Here is a 24888-nt window from a genome sequence, read left to right as displayed (position 1 = left end):
TGAGCATTTAAAATTAAAATATATAAAATGTTTATCAGCCAACAACCTCCTAGTCTCTTTGTCATTAATTTAAGGTAATTCTTTTGAAAGGTGACACCTCTAGTTTATTTGTCACAACAAAAATATCTAGTAAGTTGATCTCGCATTTTATCAAATATATATATTTTTTATAAAATGATTACAATGTTATTGAATTCATTTGGAAGCTCATTTGCTATATTTAATTAAATTTAGTTTAAATCATATTTTATAATAAATTTTGTGATACTATTTCGTTTCTTTTTTATCTGTCATATTAACTGAATCTAATATATAAAAAAAATTTAATTATTTTTTCAAAATTACCTTTTCAATTTTTCTTTCAAATTTAATTCTAAAATAATTAAAAGAAGTATTAAGAGTAATTTTAAAAAAAATAATAAATATTTTTTAATTTTAAAAAATAACAAAAAAAAGAATATGAATTTATGAGAAACAAAAACAAGAACGGTAGGAATAGTTCAGAAAAATAAGCCTTCTCCAAACTCTCACTCAAGACTGCAACATCTGTGTGTGTGTGTTTCTTTTTTTACATATCAAGAAAAACACTATATATAAAATCCAAGGGTCATTCTGAAAGTTTCCAGAGGTTCGCGTTGGCGAACATCACCCCAACAACGCTCCGGGGAACTTCCGAACCCCGTATTCTCTTCCACTTCCCTCCACGAAAAGCGAAACATCGAAACCCTAGAAGCCTCAAGAACCAAAACCCTAATCCCAATCGAGGCCATTGGAAACCCTAATCCTCTTCCATGGCTCCCATCACCAACTACGAGATCCATGCCCAGCGCCTTGTCGAACCTGAGCTCTGTAATTTCTTTCTCTCTTTCCCTTTTCTTGCGATTTGTCGTTGGTTTTAGGGTTTATGGTTTTTTTTTCTCTCTTGCAGCGGTGCAGGCGCGGCTGCAAATGGTGATGGAGGTCCGGGATAGCTTGGAGATCGCGCACACGTCTGAGTACCTGAACTTCCTCAAGTGCTACTTCCGGGCGTTCACCGCCGTGCTGACCCAGCTCACGAAGCCGCAGCTATGCGAGAACCACGAGCACAAGCTTCGCAACGTGGTGGTCGAGATCCTGAACCGGCTGCCCCATAGCGAGGTCCTGCGCCCCTTCGTCCAAGATCTCCTCAAGCTTTCCCTCCAGGTCCTCACCCAAGATAATGAGGACAACGCTCTCATCTCCATTCGCATCATCTTTGATCTCCTTCGCAACTTCCGCCCGACTGTTGAATCCGAGGTCCAGCCCTTTCTTGACTTCGTCTGCTCCATTTACCATAACTTCCCGGCCACTGTCTCCCACTTCTTCTCCTCTCCTACCCCTCCCCGCCCCCCCAACCCACCCAACCCCAACTCTGGTGGTATGGAAGACGCTCTTGACCCCGGTGGACCAACAACGCACTCCGGATCAGGACAGCTCAACCGGAGTGATCGATCGTTCAAGATTGTGACGGAGAGCCCTCTTGTTGTCATGTTTCTCTTCCAGCTCTACCACAAGCTCGTCCAGACCAACATCCCTTACCTTCTTCCTCTCATGGTGACAGCCATTTCTATTCCTGGTCCTGACAAGGTGCCCCCGCATCTAAAGACTCAGTACATGGAACTCAAGGGCGCTCAGGTCAAGACTCTCTCTTTCTTGACCTACTTGCTCAAGAGTTGCACTGACTATATCAGGCCACACGAGGAGAACATTTGTAAGAGCATTGTGAACTTGCTTGTGACTTGCCCTGATGCCGTTTCCATCCGAAAGGTGAGGGCTTAACTTTGGCTGGTGATGAATTCCTAGTATGTCTTGTTTCAAGATTTTGCTTATGGCCTTCATTTGTGATATCAGGAATTACTGATTGCCTTAAAGCATGTTCTCAGCACTGATTTCAAGCAAGGGCTTTTCCCTCTGATTGACACATTGTTGGATGAGAGGTACTTGAACTTTGCATTGAATTGCTTTCAATATGTTTTATGTGCTTATTTGATTTAGGTGGTGGCTTTGTGGATCAGGGTTTTGATTGGTACAGGCCGTGTTTGTATTGAGACACTTAGACCATTGGCTTATAGCCTTCTTGCAGAGATTGTGCATTATGTTCGTGGGGAGCTTTCATTGTCTCAGGTTAGATTTGGTTCTGTTTGTCTACTTGTGTATGCTTTGCTTTTTGTTCTCTGCATATTTTGCTTTTAACTTCATACTAGTGCCATTGTGGATAGGAAGGCATACTTGTAAGATTTATTCATATACTGTCCCTTGTAAGTTCACTTCTTTAGTTAGGTAGGGAAAAAAGATTTCAGCTTCCTTTGACCGAAAATCCTAGTTGTTTTTCATTGTCTTTGATTGTCAATAAGTAGTTTTATGGCAAGATGATCATTTGGTGACATCGTGAAGTAATCCTATATTTTTTTATCATAGGTTTTATTTTAACACAAGGTCTGAGCCCAAAGACTTGGACATTTGATATTATGAGATATTCGATAAGATTTTTGCGTACAATTTATGGTGGAAGTTTCAGATGGAGAAATTACCTATATATTAGTTAAAGCTAATGAAATTGAAAATAAGTAATTAAGTTCACATTGCTCGGGAATTCATCATTGTGCCATTGAACAATCAACTCTAATTGGATGCTTGAGCCATGAAAAAATGTAACTAATCGAAGCTTTTTGAAAGTGTTGCTACTTAAATTTCTTGAAGCCTGCATACTCTTGATTTCATCTCATGAGTTCTTTTTTCATTCTAATGATACATTCTTTAGTGCAGTTATCGCGCATTATTTATTTGTTTTCGAGGAACATGCATGATTCATCTTTGACGCTTGTCATACATACAACCTGTGCTCGTCTGATGCTCAATCTGGTAGGCAATCAACCTTGACTTCTGGAGGATCTCACATTAATTGATTCATGCTAGTTTCAAGATTACATGATGTTTTCATGATCTTTTCTTTCCTGGTGTGATTGGCAATGTGGTTTAGGTGGAGCCTATATATGAGAAAGGTACAGACCAACCGAGTATGGATGAAGCCCGAGTTTTACTGGTATAGAGCCTGAAGTACTTGCATGTTCATATGTTTTCGTCTTCTTCTCTAAACAGTTTCTGCTATGTCAGTGGTCTACTGTTATCTTGTGTTCAGTGTGTTTGAATTGATTAGTGGCTCATGATCAATTTGTTTTTGCTATTATTTGTGTTTTGAACTTTCAGGGACGCATCCTGGATACTTTCGTGGGAAAGTTTGGCACATTTAAACGAATCATCCCGCAGGTTTGTTATTTGAATTGTTGATCCTTCTAAACTCCTCGTTTGTCATGTTGTGGTATGTTTCTTGCCACTAATATTCTTTGTTGACCATTATTCAGTAATACAAGGGAGCTATATGTGTTACTCTCACTGGTTGACTGGTCTTATGGAAGTACCTGTTTATTCTTTACGTGTTTCTGTTCATATCATAAATATGAACTATTTTTCTTGAGGCTATTTCTTGTGCAGTATTGTGCACATTTTTTTTTATCACAATGGACGAGTGCATATTACTTGAGATCAGGAAAGTTCTATAATGAGCTAATTATCAAAAAAGAAAAAAAATCCGTTAGAACGGCTGACATTAGGTGCCTATTTTGGAACTTTTGCTGACAGAATTTTTGAACAAATCTGTGCTTTGTCCAACTATTTCCTCCTGTGACCATATGTGCATGTGGTAAATAGTTGTAACTGCAAGCATATAGAAAGTTTGGGGAAAATGACAAAATGGTTTTTTTTAAATGTGTTTCCTACAATGAAGGGGCCTACATCTGTTGCAAATTCACACTCAATACACGTGCATATTGGTATCTATGGTTCTGTATATGTTTTGTAAATCGAGAAATATTTTGGTCACAAATTCACATACAAAATGGACATGTGTATATTGGTATCTATGGGTCTGTATATGTTTTGTGAATTGAGATTCCTTCTGTTTGCAAATTCACATGCTAAACATACATTTGCGTAACAATATTAATGATTCTATATATGTTTTGCGACTTGAGGTATTTTTTTTTGCTTGCAAGTTAGTACCATAGAGTAATTTGCTCTTTTTAAGACATACAGCTGATGCTGTTTTTGTTTTTCATTGTCAATTAATCATCTGTAGGAGGTGTCCAACTACTTATGATCTAAATGTTTCTAGTAAAATGAAAGACTTTCACCTTTGGTTTTTGGGGGATTCGAGAAGGCCTAAACCACCATCATCTTGCTCTTTGGATCCTTTGTTTTATAAGTTTCCTTATCTATGAAGAGCTGACCTAATTGTATTAGTTTCTATAATTGATTTCTTCTGCTTGATGCTGACTGATAGGGCCTCATTATTGATAAGTGCTTTTTTTTGGAAATCTATTCATAATCAAATCTTCTCATTTTTCATTTCCCTGATTTGACTATTTTACTATCCCTCAATACCCAGAGGCTATTTGGTGTACAAGGCTATAGTTAAAGTGCAGACTTCACTTGTCTTTAATCAATATCACACTGCCTTGCTGCAAGAGAGGATATCACATGCTTATTTATGTGAAGTATGTTAGTAAAAATATCCCTGCATAAGATGAATTGACTGTTTGTCCTCTACATTTGTGGGGCATTTTTCAGTTGAGTTTCGTATTTGTTTCTTATGATTAATTGACTAAGCATAATGTCCTCTTAGAATAATAGTTTCTTCCTAAACCGCTTTATATTTTTGGACTGTTGCATACTGATATTTGCCTTAATTTGGTGCTGTTTGATATCATGAAATTGGCTGCTGGCTTTTGTTTGATTTCTTGATTGACAATTGTTATTGGGTTAATCTATGAGGGTCTTCTTTTTGCCAATCTTTCATAATGTTGGGTCTGACGATTGGTGTTTATCAAACATAGTTATTGGAGGAAGGCGAGGAAGGAAAAGAGCGGCCACTTTTGAGATTGAAACTTGAGGTTCCAATTCAGGTATTACAGTTCATTTGTCTCACTTTTGTTTCATCTAAGTTGCCAATTATTTGCATTTATTGCTTAAATTTCTATTAGTATGCTAATTCTTGCAAGTTAACAAATCTGATAATTCTGGAGGAAGATTTTATTAGAGTAACTGTCATTTTACATTTCAATACTATCTGTTATGTATTGAAAGTTTCAAAGTTTTTTGGGTTAGTCCAAGTGGTTGTGAATTGGCTTGAACCCTAATCATCCACTGGTTGAAGTTGAAGTCTCTAGATACACTGAGTATTTCCAAGTTAATCCATATCCCTGAAGGAAAGAAAGCTTATAATTTAAATTTTAAATCATCTGTTTCAATTGGTGAGATGGAAAAGCCTTGTATGGTGCCATTTTTAAGATATGATTCTGTAGAAGTTCTATATTCTGTTGTATCCTTCTGTTTGCTCGTTTTGGTAATATTTATGAAGATTTTGATGGAAGAATGTCTGAAAACAAGTGACGTTTTCGTTTTTGCCTTTCTATTTTGGATAACATTCTTTGTTTTATGTTATTTTTTCTTTTCTAATGATTAGAAATTTTATAGAAATTTAGAAAAAAGTAGCTGTGATAGAGAGAGGGCGAGGGGCTAAGATTGAATGGGCAAGGTGGATAGGGAAAACCGGGGTAGTGAGGCAGGGAGACAGTGGTTGTTAAAATAGGGAGAGAAAAAGGTGATGAGACCAACCAGGGTTGGTCCACATGGTAGAGGTTTGGGTCTCTTAGACAAGTGATTTCAAGTTTGAATTTGTATATGCAAAAGACACTTGCTGGGGAGGTTTATTCTTTAGTACCTTACCACCGACTAGTTTAGATGCCATGCCTCCTAAGAAACCAGTAAGTCAAAGACAAAAAAAAAAGAAAAAAAAAGAAAGAGGTGCTGAGGTAGGGAGAACAGCTGGTGAAAGGATATGAATCAGGATGAAAAATGAATAAATGTTTCAGAAAATACATTGTCTTGGAATTATACTGTAAAAATTGTCCAAAACTAAATTTTTACATTAGTGGATGAACTGGTCCAATTTCTGTCTGAAATGATGATGAAGCAAAAATTTAAGACCTTGCTCTCGAACAATTGAGTAACTAGTCCGATATTAACATTTATTTTAAACTTGCGTTCTTGTTCTGGTGTTATCTACATTATTTCTCTTTTTGCCACGACAGGGCTTCCTAATTGCATACAAGACTGGTTGGATAATGAAGTTGTGAAGATTCAAACTGACCATCCATTGATTTTGGCTACTAATCACAATTATTTGCATGAAAAATGAATTATGAACATATGTTTCAGCTTTTTTCTCGTTGAATCATATGTAAATGATTTAAGCTTACTAAAAACAAAACGAAGACTCACTCGATGATTATCAAACTGACTGCAATCTTTTTCTGTCCGTGAGGATCCCACCAGAGCGCCTTCTACTTCTAATAGGCCATGAACTAGATCAGAATCATTCTCAACGAATCCATAAGAAGTGATCCCATTTTTTTCATCGGGTCCGGGTGAAGACCAAAGATCTTGAGCGCTTTCTATTATATGCATTTCATTGTTTCTGCAGCTTGTTTTTGTTCCCTAGTTGCTGGAATTTTTAGCAAAGACTTTTAATGCATCTATGAGGAAATGCTTAATAAGAACATGAAGTGTGGTCTTATGCAGAAATTTTCTGGTGACTGGTTTCTGTTGATTTTTTTCAGTAAATATGGCCATCAAAATGGTTTTTTTTTTCCTTTCCTTTATTTAGCTTTTTGATTATGGACTAAAGTAATGCAACACCCAGAGATATCCTTTGCCACAGTTGATTTGTAATTGCCTGACAAAACCCTACTATGAAGGTTTAGGTTTGATACATCCTTGTGTAGGCATTCATGTCTTATGGTGGCTTTTAATATCATTTTTATTTACATACTAGTAGTTTATTGCAGGTTTCTAATCATTTGTGTTTTTTCTCAACAGGCTGCTCTTAATCTACAACCCCCTTTGGAGTACTCTAAGGAAGTCAATGATTACAAAAATTTAATCAAGACTTTAGTAATGGGTAATATGATCTTCTCTTTTGTCTTTTCAAATATGCTATGTTTGAAAGTCACTTATCATGGTTAAGATTATGATTTTTTTTCCAATAAGCTATTGTATTTTATTATTAGATTCTTTTTCCCTCTTTTTGGATATTCATTGATCATTCATATCAATTTGATCTTAAATTAGCACTTCGGTGATTAATATAGATTTATTCAGATTCTAAAAGTTTAGTTGCATTGGGCTTGTTATAAAATGTGCCTGCTTTGACAGTTTTTGGAGTTCTGCTGTTGAACTGAATTGATTCTGACTGTTTTCAACAATCTGACCTCCCTTCTTTTCTATTTGTTTCATTTACATTTTCCAATACTCATATCTGCTCTTTTTATTGTATATGGCATTTTGTTAAAAAGTCTTTTGTGTTGCACTATTTTATAATCTGGTTTATCAGTCTATGTTATAAGGTGGGTGTATGGTTGATGCCACTATCAAATGATTGAATTATATATGTTGTATTTTCTATTTGTTAGAATGGCTTTGGTTCTTTGGATTTTGTCACTACTATAGTTTGATCTACCAGAGATCGTAAACTTTGACTCCCACTTCTGACTTAATGCTTATCCTCTTTTTCATACCTCATTTGCTGTTTCATCTTTACATTTATAGTCCCTTATTCCCAGTGCCAAGTGGAGGGGGAAAGAGGAAAGAACTAAGTTTAAGTTGGATCTTAACTATATATTTTTAATCTTTTGTTTTCTTCTCAGTTAAATTATTTATCTATCTTTATTCTTGAACATAGTGAATTTTGAAGTTCTAGATCTCGATACAACTAATCTGTTACTTCGATGTCTTCTTTTCATAAAGATCCAGTGCTGCTTTGGTGTTTATTTGAAGTATTTTGTGTTCTTTGAGACTGTGTAGGGTATTGAGTCTCAGTTTTCTATCTGTAACCACACTCTAAACATAGTTGTTCCCAATGGGACATCTTGGTTTTTTTTTCCATTTTGTAATTGAATTTTGCTTGGTCATCCAAATATTACTGTAAGAAGCACAAAGTAGCATGAGAGTAGGTTAATGTTTGAATTGTGCTGTTCCAATTTGACCTGATTTGGTTGCTTTCCTGGTGTTGTATAGAGATCCTAATATTGCGAAATCTACTTATCTAGTGTATATTATCTTCTTGACAGAGGTCCAACTCTTTATACTATGTATTCGATGAGAAACAATAGCTGTCACCCAAAATCTTGATGGGGAATTTAAATATTTTTTCTAATGGTCTTTTGTAACGTTGAAATTTTGCCCCAGGTTGGGTAAGCTTTTGTTAGAATAGCTCTTCAAAATTTTTTATGAAACATGTTTAATTTGAAACTTTCAATTAGAATTTATGCATATGCTGTTTATTTATAAGCTTTTGCCTGTCTTGAAAAGCTTTTGGCATTCAATGCAAACCATTAATTTTGTTTGCCCCAAAGTGTTTACAAAAGCTTTTGGCGTTCAATGCAAACTGTTAGTTTTGTTTGGCCCTAATTGTTTATGAGTATGAAACTTGTTTTACTTTTATAGACAAATTTCAAGAGCTTTTTAAATGTTGAAATTACAATTCCAGTAATCATCCTATGTAGTTTAATCTTTCCAACAGTTACAAAATATTCGCTGACTTCTCGTTCTTCTGTGGGTGTTAATGACTTATTATATCTGATAAATTCTATGAAATTTCTTCAGGAATGAAAACCATTATTTGGAGCATCACCAATGCACATGTTCCGCGTTCTCAGGTTTGCATTGTATCTGTTTTCTCACTACGGCAATGTATTTCTCTTTATCACTTATGCTTCCATGGTATATAGGTCTCACCATCTGCCCATGGGGCCCATCAGCAAATGCAAGTCTCTCCATCATCTAATTCAGCAATGCCACAAGTTTTCAAAGGAATGAGAGAAGATGAAGTATTGTTTATATATATATAATTTACAGGATTTATTTTATTACAAAATATTTGTTTTATCTCAATCTATCCTATCTTTATTTTTTAGGTTCGAAAAGCGTCCGGTGTTTTGAAGAGTGGTGTCCATTGTTTAGCTCTCTTCAAAGAGAAGGATGAGGAGAGGGAAATGTTGCAATATTTTTCACTTATCTTAGCCATCATGGAAGCTCGGGATCTTATGGACATGTTCTCTTTGTGTATGCCAGAACTGTTCGAATGCATGATCACAAACACACAGTTACTTCATATATTTTCTGCCCTACTGCAAAATCAAAAGGTACTTCGGCCCTTCACGGATGTTTTGGTTAATTATCTTGTGAGCAACAAACTGGACACACTGAAGCAGCCAGACACCGCTGCTGCAAAACTTGTCTTACAGCTTTTCCGATTTGTCTTTGTTGCTGTTGCTAAGGCTCCTTCTGAATGCGAAAGAGTATTGCAGCCTCATGTACATGTTATCATGGATGTTTGCATGAAAAGTGCTACTGAAGTTGACAAGCCTCTTGGTTACATGCATCTCCTTCGCAATATGTTTCGTTCACTAAATGGTGCAAAATTTGATAACTTATTGCGGGATCTAATACCATCCTTGCAACCATGTCTTAATTTGTTGCTAGCTATGATTGAGGGTCCTACCAGTGAAGATATGAAGGACCTTTTGATAGAGCTTTGCCTCACTTTACCTGCACGGCTGAGTTCTTTGCTTCCTCACCTTCCTCGGCTTATGAAGCCTCTTGTGCTTGCTTTGAAGGGAAGTGATGATCTTGTGAGTTTAGGGCTTCGAACACTTGAATTTTGGATTGACAGTCTGAATCCTGATTTTCTAGAGCCTAGTATGGCAAATGTCATGTCTGAGGTTATACTTGCTTTATGGTCTCATTTGAGGCCCCCACCATACCCATGGGGTACTAAAGCATTGCAACTACTTGGTAAATTGGGAGGTCGTAATAGACGATTTCTTAAGGATCCTCTCACTCTTGAATGTAAGGAGAATCCTGAGCATGGGCTTCGTTTAATTCTTACTTTCGAGCCAGCGACACCATTTCTAGTACCTATGGATCGATGCATACATCTTGCCGTCGCTTCAGTTATGCAAACCAATGTTGGCATGGATGATTTTTATAGGAAACAGGCTCTTAAATTTCTTCGTATCTGTTTAATGTCTGTTTTGAATTTTCGAGGTAATGTTGATGAGAATGGAATGTCTCCTGATCTTCTTGGAACTCTGTTAGTCTCGACTGTGGATCCTTCACTTCGTTGTATAGAAACTTCAGATATGAAGGTTAGTGTTGAATGATTTTTATTATTTTGTTTCTTCTCATTGTGTCATGCCATGCACCATCTCTAAGCATCTTTATGTGTGGATCTTTGCCCATTTATTAAGTTGGAGGATAAGTGTAAGTAGTGCTAGTGATCCTGTCTAGTTTCTATTGCCTTTTGTTGTAACAGGTAATCAGTTCATTTTTATTATTCAATCTTTTTGGTGGAAACAATTTTTAACAGATTGATTGCCTGGTTTTTTCTATATTGTATTGCCTAGTTTTTCGTACATCATATTGTCTAGTTTTACCTACATTCTCAAAATCTTTTCCTTGTATAAACTTAATTCTTTGATTTCACAGTTCCAACTTTTGCAATTTAATTTCTTTATCATATTGCCTTATTGGTGCAAAGTGGTTTTTTTACCGTTGCAACTCCAGATTTAATCTCTTTGTGCCTATAATTGATCTAATCTTTTAGTTACTTTTTTATAAATTTTACCAATAATATTCTTTGTTGACAGGTTGATTTGGGTGTAAAGACAAAAACTCAACTTATGGCTGAAAAATCTATCTTTAAGACTCTGCTGGCAACCATTATTGCTACTAGTATGGATCCAGAGCTCCAAGAACCAAAGGATGAATTTGTGGTTGATGTCTGTCGCCATTTTGCCATGCTTTTCCATGTTGATTATTTATCTTGTACTTCTTCCATTGGAATGGGACAACATTCTGTCTCCATGTATTCGTCAAGTGGAAGTATGAGTTCCAGATCTAGAAGTAATACTTCTAATTTAAAAGAATTGGATCCATTGATATTTTTGGATGCTTTGGTGGATGTGCTTGCTGATGAAAACAGGCATCATGCAAAGGCTGCTCTTATGGCTCTGAATTCCTTTTCTGAAGCACTGCTTCTCCTTGCACAAACAAAGCAGACAGGTGTAATAGCATCTAGAAGTGGCTCCGGTACTCCAATGGTGGTGTCTAGCCCTTCCCTCAATCCTGTATATTCACCACCACCAGGAATTCGAATCCCTGTGTTTGAGCAGCTTTTGCCTCGCCTATTACATTGTTGTTATGGAAGTACGTGGCAAGCTCAAATGGGTGGTGTCATGGGGCTTGGTGCACTAGTTGGTAAAATCTCTGTGGAAACATTGTGTATCTTCCAAGTGAGAATAGTACGCGGTCTGATTTTTGTCTTGAAAAGGTTGCCAATGCATGCTCATAAAGAACAGGAAGAGACAAGCCAGGTTCTCACACAGGTTCTTCGTGTTGTAAATAATATTGATGAAGCAAACAATGAGCCTCGTAGGCAAAGTTTTCAAGGGGTTGTTGAGTTTCTTGCTACAGAGCTGTTTAATTCAAATGCGTCTATTATAGTAAGAAAGAATGTGCAGTCATGCTTGGCACTTTTGGCCAGTAGGACTGGCAGTGAAGTTTCTGAGTTGCTTGAGTCTCATCTCCAGTTGCTTCAACCTCTTATAGTGCGGCCATTACGGTTGAAAAATGTAGAACAACAGGTACCCAATTTTTTTGCTGCTTCATTCCTTTTCCATTGAATGATTCAATCTGATTTGCTCTGTAAACAGGTGGGAACAGTGTCTGCCTTGAACTTCTGCCTTGCATTGAGACCTCCACTTCTAAAGTTGACTACAGAGCTCGTCAATTTCTTGCAAGATGCTCTGCAGATTGCTGAGGCTGATGAAACTGTCTGGGTTTCGAAGTTAATGAACAACAAAGTGGTTACGACATTAAACAAACTTCGGACAGCTTGCATTGAGTTGCTTTGTACCGCAATGGCTTGGGCTGATCTTAAAACACCCAATCACACAGAATTACGTGCAAAAATCATATCTATGTTTTTCAAGTCTTTGACATGTCGCACTCCGGAGATTGTTGCTGTTGCAAAGGAAGGGCTTCGGCAGGTTGTATGTCTTATTTTCTGGCAAGAGCATACATTTTTCGGTTTTGCATGGTTTCATATCTTACTGAATGAATTAGTGTGTTTACTAGTTGATTTTTGGATCTAAGGTGGTTTCCTTATCGATATTAGGTTATTCAGCAACAAAGGATGCCAAAGGATCTTCTTCAAAGCAGCCTGAGGCCGATCTTAGTTAACTTAGCACATACAAAAAGTCTTAACATGCCATTGTTACAAGGGTTGGCCCGTCTTCTTGAACTTTTGTCTAACTGGTTTAATGTCACGCTGGGTATGAAATTGTTAGACCACTTGAAGAAATGGCTGGAACCTGAGAAACTTGCGCAATGCCAGAAATCCTGGAAGAATGGGGATGAACCAAAGGTTGCCGCAGGTATGCTTTACATGATTTTGTTTATTTTATCTGCAGTTATTTCCAACCATATAACACATCTGAAACCATGTCTTATGCAGCCATGATTGAGCTTTTCCATCTACTGCCGCCAGCAGCTGGGAAATTCTTGGATGATCTGGTGACTATAATAATTGACCTGGAAGGAGCACTCCCTCAAGGACAATTTTATAGTGAAATTAACAGCCCCTATCGTCTACCACTAACAAAATTTTTAAACCGATATGCTACAGATTCTGTAGATTACTTTCTTGCTCGGTTAAATCATTCAAAATATTTTAGAAGGTAAAACTGTGATAGTTCCTTCTGATGAAATTAAGGTGAAGTCATTGTTGTTGATGCCTATTTAATTTTTTTTTTTAAAGGTTTATGTATATTATCTGTTCGGATTCTGGGCAGCCGTTGCGAGAAGAACTTGCAAAATCACCACAAAAAATTCTTGCAAATGCTTTTCCCCAATTTTTCCCACAATCTGATGGATCTAATGGTCAACCATCTTCTTCTATCATTGATGAAGGACATAGTGGTCTGGCATCTGAGAGTTTTACCGGTTCACAAGCTAACTTGGCTGCTTGTTCTGATGCTTATTTTCATGGGCTCTACCTTATCCGTACTTTGGTTAAACTTATGCCTGAATGGTTGCATGGCAATCATACTGTTCTGGACACATTATTACTTGTTTGGAAGTCACCTGCAAGGATTGCTCGCTTACAAAATGAGCAAGAACTTAGCTTACTTCAAGTAAGTCATGCTGCTTTTGAAATTCTATTCAGTATTACAAGTACAAAAAACAATTCACAGTTCCTTTGTTTCTTTAAATTTAATATTGCTGCAGAATTCATGCCTAATAGTTGGAATAAGAATGGGACAGTTTAAAATAATGCACATCTATTTCTTTAAATTTAAGTGTGATTCCCGTTTATTAATAGATAACCAAGAATAAGAATGTAAATCTGGAGTTGCGATTGCATTACATCATTTACTGGCCATTCTGGGCGATCAAATATAGCTCTATAGTAGGCAATTGTTTCCTTCCTACCCAAACCATGAAAGCAGCTACGAAGGAAAATAGAACATGCCTTTTTTCTGGAATCCTAGAGTTAAATTTTATTTTCCCTGATGTGAACATTGCAAAGGAGAATACATGGGTGCTTTATACCGGAGAGATCTTGCATATTGAATTGGCTGCATCGCTGTAGCTTTATTTTTGTGCCATCTTTTTTGTTTAGGAACGAACCTGAAATATAAATGCTGGAAACTGATCTGTTTGTCTGTTTGAGGGTGCTGGCAATCTCAAATGATGTTCTCTTTAAAACTCCCACCAGCTAGTTATTGTGGTTGTTGGATTGCCATCGTTGGATTGTGATGCCTGAAAGTTTTGTAAAGTAATGGACACCTGGATATTGTTGAACTTGTGCCAAAACTCAAATTTAATGAAACTTAAATATGTTAAGAGTTGTCTGAATATGTGTCTGCAGTCCGTTTTCTTCTATACATGAATTTTGTGACACTATTTACCTTCAAACAGTGCATAGATTTTGTTAAGAAGCTTTGGTTTGCATATGGGAAATTAATTAGGATTTCCAAGACATGCAAACCAAATATGTTATTTGGTGGGCCCAATTCAACCTAAAAGTAAGTTGACCTAAGCTTATATATTCATATTCATTTTTAACAAATTAATCGCTGTGGGACTATTAGGTGATCTAATACTCCCCCTCGATACATGCTAGCCTATTTTAAGTAGGCATGTGGTAAACAAATGTAATAAATTAACGGATCCAATCTCTGTTAGATGCAAACCAAACTATTTTTTGAGATTAATTCAACCCAAAAGCTTAAGTTAATAGAGTGGGAGGCCCAAACTTTTTTATTTATATCTATATTTACTTATATAAAAACTGATGTGACACTATTAAGTACTCTAATATGTCCTCTTGATGTGTTGATCAACTTTGCACTCAGGCCAAACCAAAACAAACCAACCAATTAAATACGCTATGATATCAATGACATGTTAGACGCAAGCCAATTATCTAATTCGGGCTTGATTTAAACCAAAAGCATAAGCTAATACGATAGTGATCTAGGCTTATGTATTCATATTCATATTTACTAAATTAATTGACGTGAGACTTTTAGGGACTCTAATACACCCCCTTGATACATGCTGCATTTGAACTTGACACGTTGCAAACAAACCAAACAAACTAATTTGGTCTAGATTTGATACGATGTTATATGCAAACCAAACATATGCTATAAAAGCTTAAGCTGATTTATTGGATGAGAGACCTAGGTTTATCTATTTACATTTACCAAATTAACCGTTGGAGGACTATTAGGTACTCTAAAGTCCACTCTTTAATCTATTGCAGTAACTAGGAAAACGGAAAGGATGATAATCAAATTTTATGATGGTTTTATTTCAAAATGTAAGAAATTGTTCAAAGTTGGTTATTTACCAAAATTTTGGAGATTGATTTGTTTTTTCTTTCTTTAATAGAAGACGGATTTTAGCCTACGTAGAGAAGGGACATTTTCTTCTGCTTAACATCAGCAATTATTCTCAATCACCATCATTGCAAGTTGACCTGTTATCACGCAACACATTACACTTAATGCTACTATATCATTATGATATCACTTAAAAGTTGTCAAATATAATTGCTTTGTTGTATCTTTGTATTGCATTACCAATATTGGCCTTCTCTTTGCTAGTTTTTAGCCAATCTGGCATTTACGCAATATTTAGAACCATAATTGTATACTGTTTGTCTTGTTTATAATTGGCCAATCTCCTAGGCCATTTGTTTTCCACACTCGAACTCTCCTTCACTGATTCTTGACTTTTTCTTCTATAATTTATTTAGCAATATCGTATTCAAAAACATTTTGTAGTTTTTTGATATCTGCAAATATGGCCTAATAATTGTGCTGGTGTATTATTTTATTTGAACCGCCATTCTTACCAGATGATGAACATTTTTTTAGTATAATTGTATTGTAATACATGAGATTTTTGAATTTAATGAAAATTTGAATTAATTTATCAATTTTTAAGTGTTTTTATTATTTATTTGAACTTTTTGTTGGTTTACCTAAATTATGCAGGTAAAGGAAAGCAAATGGCTTGTCAAATGCTTTCTTAATTATTTAAGGCATGATAAATCAGAAGTGGGTGCTCTCTTTGATATGCTGTCAATTTTCTTATTCCAGAGCCGTATTGACTATACCTTTTTAAGAGAATTTTATGTTATCGAGGTACAATTTCCTTTATTAGGAAAATGTTTTTCTGTTAGTCTTTAGATCATTAACCTTGGCAGATTTCTCGGTTAATCAATGATGCTTTAATCCATGTTTCAATGGGATTCAGGTTGCAGAAGGATATGATCCAAACTTAAAGAAGCAAATTCTCTTGCATTTTTTAAACATATTCCAGACAAAGCAATTTGGCCAAGCTCATTTGGTTATTGCGATGCAAATACTGATACTTCCAATGCTCGCACATTCTTTCCAAAATGGCCAAAGTTGGGAAGTTGTTGACCCTAGCATTATAAAAACAATTGTTGACAAGCTTCTTGACCCTCCTGAAGAGGTGATGCTCTAAATGCATTTTGCTTTTGCTTCTTATTGATGTTGTGTATTTAGACATGGATCAGGCTGGAAAAATTATTTTGAAGAAAAGTCTTAGAAAAGCTCTTTTTATGTGCAGGTTAGTGCTGAGTATGATGAACCATTGAGGATTGAACTTCTACAGCTTGCCACATTACTACTGAAGTATTTACAAAATGATCTTGTACATCACCGTAAAGAGCTTATTAAATTTGGTTGGAATCATCTCAAGCGCGAGGACAATTCCAGCAAGCAGTGGGCATTTGTTAATGTTTGCCACTTTCTTGAGGCTTATCAAGCCCCTGAGAAAATTATACTCCAAGTAAAGCTCAAGAACTTAACATGCAATAAGTTCATCATGAACTTGAATTGTTTTCCCTTGTTTCTATTGTTTGGTCTTCTCCAACTCCACCCTGTAGCATAGGATGTTTCTATTAGTTATTCTTTTTATGTTTCTGTTTTAGGTTATTTCTCTTTATATTTCTGTTTGCTTCTTGATCCACTGAAATAATAACATGTAGGACAGGTATCAGTTCATGTCCCGAGTCTATTTATGCAACCAGAATAAGCAAGCTTTCGTAAACCTTTATTTTGAACTCTCTTTGAAAATATGATCAATAGGTAGTTATTTAAATCTTTGAAATTTCTAAACATAGTCCATTCAATTTAGCATTAGACATTATTTTTCCCCTAGTGTAGGTAACCATGAAATCATCCCAATAACCTGTAGTTCTTTGATACCAATTTTCTGTCTATTAAATCACCTAATAGGGACGGGAGTCAATAATAAGTCATGGAGGAAATGAAAGCGACTCTGCTTATTCAATTTGATTATATTAGCAAGAGTTCAATTATTTTGTCAATTTCAGATTGTGAACGTTCTGGATTTTGTTGTGCTCTTCACTATTGAATTCAGATTGACATGTAGCAGATGTAGGAAACTTAGTTAACTAGAGTGGGAAAAGGATGTATAGAAAGCTATATGCTTAGAGCTTTCTGTGGTGGATAATCCCATGTGACCTTGTATTTGTGCAATAGGGACCATGGCGATTGAGGGAAGAGAGGGAGTTTGGGGAGGGAATACAATGAGGATCATGGGCGACAAATTGAGAATGGCAATCCAAAAGAGAAAAGCTGTGATTTTAGATATAGTGACCAAACTTCATTAGTGATGGAGAATAAGCTACGTATCTGTGTAAAACACTCATATAAACAAGTTTTAATAAGTTCTGCTTATTTTGTACTTGAAGTTGAATGTGACAACCGTTTACTAGTCTCAAAATATCTTTTATGTTTCTTATTTAGTTATTTATTTTTATATGTGACTTTTATATAAAAGCTCATCATCATATGGAAAATCATTGTTTAGGTCATTGAATTTGCTTTTTCTTTGTGATGGTCGGAATACTATTTTATTGTGATTTAAAATTTACTGCCCAGTTTCATTTCTGTTGCATGTTCTCTATTCTGGTTAAGTTCGATCAATGAGATGGTGTTTGTATGCCACTGCATAGATCACACATTTCTTTTGTGCAGGTATTTATTGCTCTTTTGAGAACCTATCAACCAGAAAACAAGTTGCTTGTTAGACAAGCTCTTGATATCTTAATGCCTGCATTACCTCGAAGATTACCCCCTGGGGATACTCGTATACCAATTTGGATTCGTTATACCAAGAAAATTCTTGTTGAGGAAGGCCATTCGATTCCGAATATGATTCACATCTTTCAGCTTATTGTAAGGCATTCAGACCTCTTCTATAGCTGCAGGGCCCAGTTTGTTCCACAAATGGTGAACTCTCTTAGTAGATTGGGACTTCCATATAACACAACTGCTGAAAATAGGCGGCTTGCCATCGAACTTGCTGGATTAGTTGTTGCCTGGGAGCGTCAAAGGCAAAATGAAATGAAGGTGGTGCAAGATACAGATGGACACAGTCAGATTGGTGATGTTTTTAGTCAGAACTCAACTGGTGGAGATTTGAAGCGTCCACCAGACTCTTCTGCATTTCCTGATGAATTGAACAAGCGGGTAAAGGTCGAGCCTGGGCTGCAATCTCTTTGTGTTATGTCACCTGGTGGGGCATCTATCCCGAACATTGAAACACCAGGTTCTGTTGGCCAACCAGATGAGGAGTATAAACCCAATGCTGCAATGGAGGAGATGATAATCACATTTCTTATCAGGGTGAGGAATTTCTTATCACAGATTTTGCTGTTGATAATCAGACTCCTTTTATATGTTATCCGTCCTTTGAATGCTTTATGGATATTTCATATTTTGTTTGTTGATGTCTCACTGCATGCATTTGGTTGTCAATAACTGCGAATGGATGCCTCTGTTAACTTGGTTGCCAGGACAAAAGCACTTGTTATGAATGGTTAAGTCTTTTTTTTTTTAATTGTTATTATAATATATATGTATATATATATTTATTGAGAAATCTCTGGATTATTGTAGAGCTCTCAAAAAGATTCCCGTTCGAATTATAGTTAAGCAGCTTTACTTTTTGCAAGGCTTCCAATGCAAGAGCTATTGTAAGGAGGGCCATCCACTTGAGATGCATGCTTACTATAGTGTTTGGTGTATATGTTTATTCTATACTATCTCTTGATGCTAAACGTCAGGGTTTGATCTAAGCTGATACCAAAACCATTATGTGTTGAAAAGTGCTGTTTTCTTTTATTTTTGTTTTAAATATCTGGGTAAAGATTAATTTTGGCTCTCATAGGTATTAGAACAAGGTTCAGAAGTTTAGTGATATTAATATTTCAAAGTCATTTTATTGAAATAGAATTTTAATTATCAGTCATGACAGCACGTTGAGTTTTTTGATGATATGTGAAATTTTCAAATATCTCTTTAGGTTCATAGTGTCTAGTTCTCTTTGGTTGCTTATATACCAAGTTGGAAATGGCTCTTTATTTATGCATGGAAATGCACTTAGTACTGTAGGCTTTCTTTAATTTTGAATGGGCCCTTGGGACATGCATGAATGATGGGCCTTCATTACATTCTGAAAACATTAATTGTTCCCTCCATTTATTGCTTCTCTTTTGTTGTTGTCTGATTCAATACTAGGAGAATTGGTTTGTGAACTTATATTAAAAGAAATCATTTCATGTGTGATGCTTAAAACTAAGTTATCAAAATATTTTAATAAGCTCATTCTCTTGTGTATTTAAGATTAGACATGCTAAAGCAAGAGCATGTTGGTACCAAATGTTTAGGACTTATGGTTTTCACGCTTCATATAATGTATACACCCCTCTAAACGTCTTAAGGGAAATTTTGATGTACTTTGCATAGCAGTTATCTTGGTGCCTAGGGCTTATCTACTTTGGAACTAGTGTGCATAACAGTGATTAATTTTGATTGAAATTGTTGTCTCAGAGAGAATACAAATTGTGGTTCTATCAAGCGCATTTATGTTTTTCAATGCTATCCAATTTCATATATCTATGCTTGAACCAAGCAGAACTATGGTTCTTTAGGAATCAGTATGTCTCATGTGTTGATTTCTTGAAACTTGTTGAAGAACTGCTAATTGGTTTTGTAGTACAATAATAATCTCTAATTGTCAGTTATGTTACTTAAGGATAGTGATACATTGTTCTATTTGACACATTCTCTAATGTTGTTATGGTTCTCTAGGAATCAGTAGGGCTCATGGTTAGTAACATAGAACTTGTTAAAGAATTGTTAATTGGTTCTGTATTGCAATAATGGTCTCCTATTGTTGGTTGCCACTTAAGGATAGTCATACATTGTTGTATCTAATTAATTCTCTAATGTTATGCCACAGTGATGTGGAATAACATAACATTGAAGTACTATGGTATTATAAACATAAATTTTCTATGAAAAGTTTGTCCCAGATGTTTCTCTCACAAAATTAGCTCTATGTCAAGAGAACAACGTGCTATGGATGCCTAAGAAATACTTGACCTGTTTGATTTTTTCTCACCCCTATGTCGCACAAGCAGGTTGCGCTGGTAATAGAGCCCAAGGATAAGGAAACAAATTCAATGTACAAACAAGCTTTAGAGCTTCTTACACAAGCTTTGGAAGTCTGGCCAAATGCCAATGTCAAGTTCAATTATCTGGAGAAATTGCTGAGCAATATCCAGCCATCTCAATCAAAAGATCCTGCAACAGCGCTTGCGCAAGGTCTTGATGTCATGAACAAGGTCTTGGAGAAGCAGGCACAGTTGTTCATTCGGAACAACATAAATCATATCTCGCAAGTATGCCCAATTTCTATTTCATTCATCTGTAGCATCAAGTCAGTTGTACTGATTGTGTATTTTCTACTCGCAGATTCTGGAGCCTTGTTTTAACAGCAAAATGTTGGATGCTGGAAAGTCCCTTTGCTCCTTACTAAAAATGGTTTTTGTTGCTTTTCCTCGTGAAGCACCTAGCACACCTCATGATGTGAAAATTTTGTATCAGAGGGTTGAAGATCTCATACAAAAACATCTTGCTGCTGTTACTGCATCTCAGATATCTCTTGAACTTAGCTCCGCCAACTCAGTGATAAGCTTTGCGCTCTTTGTTGTTAAAACCCTTACTGAGGTCCATAAAAATTTTATTGACCCATTCATTGTTCCATTGGTTCGGGTCCTTCAACGCTTACGGGAGATGGCTTCCTCAAGCTCTCAAATTCGGCAGGTAGGACATCCTTCATACCACCTTTCTAAATAGATTCTTTTCCATATTGATTCTCTGGGCTTAAATGCTAGATATTTGATGTTTGAACATCAGTCTTTGATGTGCGCAAGATCTTGATGTGTTGTGGAGATTATCCGAATGTCTATACTTGTGTCTCTTTGGAATAGTCCTTTTTATTCCTTTTTGCTCTGGCTTAAGTGTTGAGTTCCATAATCTTTTCTCATTAACTTTTTCTTTAATGTAAACTCCATTTTTTTGGTTTATTATTATTATTATTATTATTATTATTATTATTATTATTATCATCTGATTTTTATTTAGTGCTTATTATTTTTTTATGCAGTGTTCGGTATTGTTCTTAACTTAAATGGTGATATTTCTAGTGCTCGACTTTTATGCTCGAAAGTTTTGTTTTATAAATTTCAGCGTAGAGGCATTTTAGTGTTTCATTTTTTAGTCCTATTATAAAACATTAAATTCATTTAGCTACATATAATATAATTCTTCGAAGTAACCTGCACCTGTTCCTTGCCCTTTTATGTTTATTTACGAATCCTTGTTTTAATTCTCTCCCTAGTGCTTGATTCTTACAGCAAGAGTAATCAATACGTGCCATTCAATATTAGAATTTTCACCTCCAAAAGTAATTTCACTATTTCCTCCGACATTTTTTTTTTTCACTTGAAGAAGCTCATCTTCTACATTGGCTTTTGTAACTGCATTCCCAAATCCTTCATTAATCAATCAGATGATCTACCTACGTGGTATAGTAGACAGAAAAATGACTTTATGTTGTTAGAACACAGCTAAAGTAATCTTATGCAGTTGTCAGAATATTGGTATGTTCCTAAGCTTCCCTCAAGCAATATAGGTATTTGAGGTATTGAGTTTTGACTAGTATTTGCCTTTAGTTTTGCTCTTATGTTTACTCTTGCTAAATCAGTTCAAAATATCTTAGAACAGGTCCTGCCTTCCGTCTAATGTTGCCTAATTCAGCTACTAATTTCTTGATTTGCTTCACAAGATTATGCTTTGGTGCAGTTTGTTATCTAACGAACACAAAAAGATTCATTTTGCTAGTAGGAACCCAGTACCTAGCCTGGTCTGTGACTAGTGGTCTTTTCTCATTCTACCAAATAGAAAATTTCAATGATAATTTACCTTTTAGAGCTGCAATACTTGGTTTTAGAACTCACAATGCACAACAGTCCTGGTACTTGGTGAAATCAATCAAGATTAATGTCAATGTGACCTTTGATAATTCTCACTTGTATGTTCTCTTAGTAGTATAGAAGAGATGAAGGTTGAGAAAGTTCTTATGAGTCCTGGGGGAGTTTTCCTAGCACCACATGATAAGTTGTATCAAAATATTTTATCATTGTCAGGTACAAAGATGCATCTGCCAACCATCTGGTTTATGGTGATTGTATATGATTTTTAAGGATTTATATGTACATCATGCAAATTAATAAGAAAGCAACCCATGAGGGCCCTCAAGCTAAAATTGTTATCCTTAACACTCTGTAAATGTTGCTTTGATATCATATTTAATGATGCTTAAATAATAAGAGAATTTGATTATTTTAGCTTCCAGACATTCTACTGTCATATAGAGCAAATTGATTCATATATCTTTGAATTAATTTATGAAAGTTTCTAACCTCAGGGGCAAAGATCAGATATTGAATCATCTGTCAATGCACGTGCTGTTCCTGACACTAGTTCCATCATATCCAACATGAAATGCGTCTTAAAACTCATCAGTGAAAAGGTCTTGCAGTCCTCTGATTGTAAAAGACTAATGGGCCAGATACTGCACACTTTACTTTCTGAGAAGGGCACTGATCCCAGTGTGCTTTTGTGCATACTAGATACAGTAAAAAGCTGGATTGAGGATGATCTTAGGCACCCTGCATCTGGCACTTCAAGTGCTGCTCTCAGTCCCAAAGAGATAGTTGCCTATCTCCAGAAGCTTTCACTTGTTGATCGGAAGAATTTTTCTCCATCTACATTAGAAGAATGGGACTCGAAATATCTACTACTTCTTTATGGAACCTGTGCAGACTCAAGCAGGTGCGCTTTTTTTCCCCTGTACTCACTGAATATAGATAATGAAACTGTTCTTTTAGCTTCTAATTTTTATTTGTCAGCAGATATCCGTTGCCCGTTCGTCAAGAAGTATTCCAGAAAGTGGAAAGGCTGTATATGCTTGGCCTGAGAGCAAAGGATCCTGAAATTAGGCGTCGTTTCTTCTCTCTTTACCATGAGTCCCTTGGAAAATCACTATTTGCAAGGCTTCAATACATCATCCAAATCCAAGATTGGGAAGCTGTTAGTGATGTTTTCTGGCTGAAGCAGTGCCTTGATCTTCTACTAGCTCTTTTGGTAGAGAATGAACCTATTGCACTGGCCCCTAATTCTGCAAGAGTTTTTCCAATTAAACCGAAAGAAATTCCAGAAAATTCTGGGGTTTTACAGCCGGTTGTTGATGCTTCAGAAGGTTCAGAAGGTGTTCCACTCACATTTGATCAGCTTGTGACTAGACATGCACAATTTTTGACTGAGATGAATAAACTGCAGGTTGGTTTGGTTATTTCTGTTTCTTTTGGTTAGGTCTGCAGAATACTATTTTTTAGATTGATGTTTGTTAGGTATTCTAACATTGTGTTGAGTTATTACTTTTCTCTGGTAGGTGTCTGATCTGGTGCGTTCTTTGAGTGAACTAGCGTATACAGATGCTAATGTTGCATATCATATGTGGGTGTTAGTCTTCCCAATTGTGTGGGTCACTTTACAGAAAGAGGAACAGGTGGCACTGGCCAAGCCAATGATAGCCCTTCTATCAAAAGATTACCATAAAAAGCAGCAGGGTAGCAGACCTAATGTTGTTCAAGCAATTCTGGAAGGACTTCACCTAAGTCATCCGCAACCTCGGATGCCAAGTGAACTCATCAAGTATATTGGAAAGACATATAATGCTTGGCATATTTCACTAGCTCTGTTAGAGAGTCATGTTATGTTGTTCATGAATGAAGCAAAATGTTCTGAGTCATTAGCTGAGCTTTATCGACTGCTTAACGAGGAAGATATGAGGTGTGGATTGTTGAAGAAAAGGTCAATGACTGCAGAAACAAGAGCTGGGCTTTCATTAGCCCAGCATGGCTATTGGCAGCGGGCCCAGAGCTTATTTTATCAGGCAATGATCAAGACAACCCAGGGAACCTACAGCAATGCAGTACCCAAGGCTGAGATGTATCTTTGGGAAGAACAATGGCTCCATTGTGCTAGCCAATTGAGTCAGTGGGAAATTTTAGCTGATTATGGCAAAAGTGTAGAAAACTATGAAATTCTCCTCGACTGTCTTTGGAAGGTTCCTGATTGGGCATATATGAAGGATAATGTAATTCCCAAGGCACAGGTAGAAGAAACACCAAAACTTCGTGTAGTGCAAGCCTATTTTGCTCTTCATGATAGGAATGCCAGTGGTGTTGGGGATGCTGACAATCTTGTTGTTAAAGGTGTTGAATTGGCTTTAGAACAGTGGTGGCAATTGCCTGAGATGTCTGTACAATCTCGAACACCCCTTCTACAGTTATTTCAGCAACTTGTGGAGGTTCAAGAATCAGCCAGAATACTAACGGATATTGCTAACGGAAACAAGCAAACATCTGGAAATTCTGCTGCAGTTCAAAATGCGTACGTAGAACTCAAGGATATTCTGGAGACATGGAGACTTAGAACTCCTAATGAATGGGACAATTTGTCTGTTTGGTATGATTTAATACAGTGGAGGAATGAAATCTACACTGTTGTGATAGATGCTTTTAAGGACTTTGTTTCAACGAGCCCTCAACTTCATCATCTTGGCTACCGAGACAAAGCTTGGAATGTTAATAAGCTCGCACACATAGCCCGCAAGCAAGGCCTACATGATGTTTGTGTAACTATTCTAGAAAAAATGTACGGCCATTGCACCATGGAGGTGCAGGTATGTTTCTAGAGACATTGTAAT

At 36.3% G+C, this 24888-nt stretch overlaps 1 protein-coding gene across 1 annotated transcript in view; it reads left to right on the top strand.

Annotated features, from left to right (window-relative positions):
* Window positions 1-600: 600 nt before the first annotated feature.
* The window catches only part of LOC120262052 (transformation/transcription domain-associated protein-like), a 29900-nt gene continuing 5612 nt past the window's right edge, over window positions 601-24888 (top strand). The window contains exons 1-26 of the mRNA XM_039270105.1: window positions 601-849; window positions 929-1785; window positions 1870-1955; window positions 2034-2142; window positions 2785-2880; window positions 2999-3061; window positions 3226-3285; window positions 4911-4979; window positions 6955-7036; window positions 8740-8792; window positions 8865-8963; window positions 9051-10283; window positions 10785-11780; window positions 11850-12185; window positions 12314-12572; window positions 12653-12875; window positions 12956-13331; window positions 15705-15854; window positions 15967-16188; window positions 16306-16527; window positions 17742-18392; window positions 20192-20452; window positions 20526-20876; window positions 22543-22949; window positions 23030-23456; window positions 23569-24864. Coding sequence (XP_039126039.1) covers window positions 792-849; window positions 929-1785; window positions 1870-1955; window positions 2034-2142; window positions 2785-2880; window positions 2999-3061; window positions 3226-3285; window positions 4911-4979; window positions 6955-7036; window positions 8740-8792; window positions 8865-8963; window positions 9051-10283; window positions 10785-11780; window positions 11850-12185; window positions 12314-12572; window positions 12653-12875; window positions 12956-13331; window positions 15705-15854; window positions 15967-16188; window positions 16306-16527; window positions 17742-18392; window positions 20192-20452; window positions 20526-20876; window positions 22543-22949; window positions 23030-23456; window positions 23569-24864 — 9042 coding nt within the window. The 5' untranslated portion in view covers window positions 601-791. The remainder of the gene's footprint in view (window positions 850-928; window positions 1786-1869; window positions 1956-2033; window positions 2143-2784; window positions 2881-2998; window positions 3062-3225; window positions 3286-4910; window positions 4980-6954; window positions 7037-8739; window positions 8793-8864; window positions 8964-9050; window positions 10284-10784; window positions 11781-11849; window positions 12186-12313; window positions 12573-12652; window positions 12876-12955; window positions 13332-15704; window positions 15855-15966; window positions 16189-16305; window positions 16528-17741; window positions 18393-20191; window positions 20453-20525; window positions 20877-22542; window positions 22950-23029; window positions 23457-23568; window positions 24865-24888) is intronic.

This window comes from Dioscorea cayenensis, chromosome 5 (genome assembly GCF_009730915.1).
Source record: "Dioscorea cayenensis subsp. rotundata cultivar TDr96_F1 chromosome 5, TDr96_F1_v2_PseudoChromosome.rev07_lg8_w22 25.fasta, whole genome shotgun sequence".
NCBI lineage: Eukaryota > Viridiplantae > Streptophyta > Magnoliopsida > Dioscoreales > Dioscoreaceae > Dioscorea > Dioscorea cayenensis.
The sequence above is the reverse complement of the archived record's forward strand: the minus strand, read 5'-3'. Positions and strand labels throughout refer to the sequence as shown.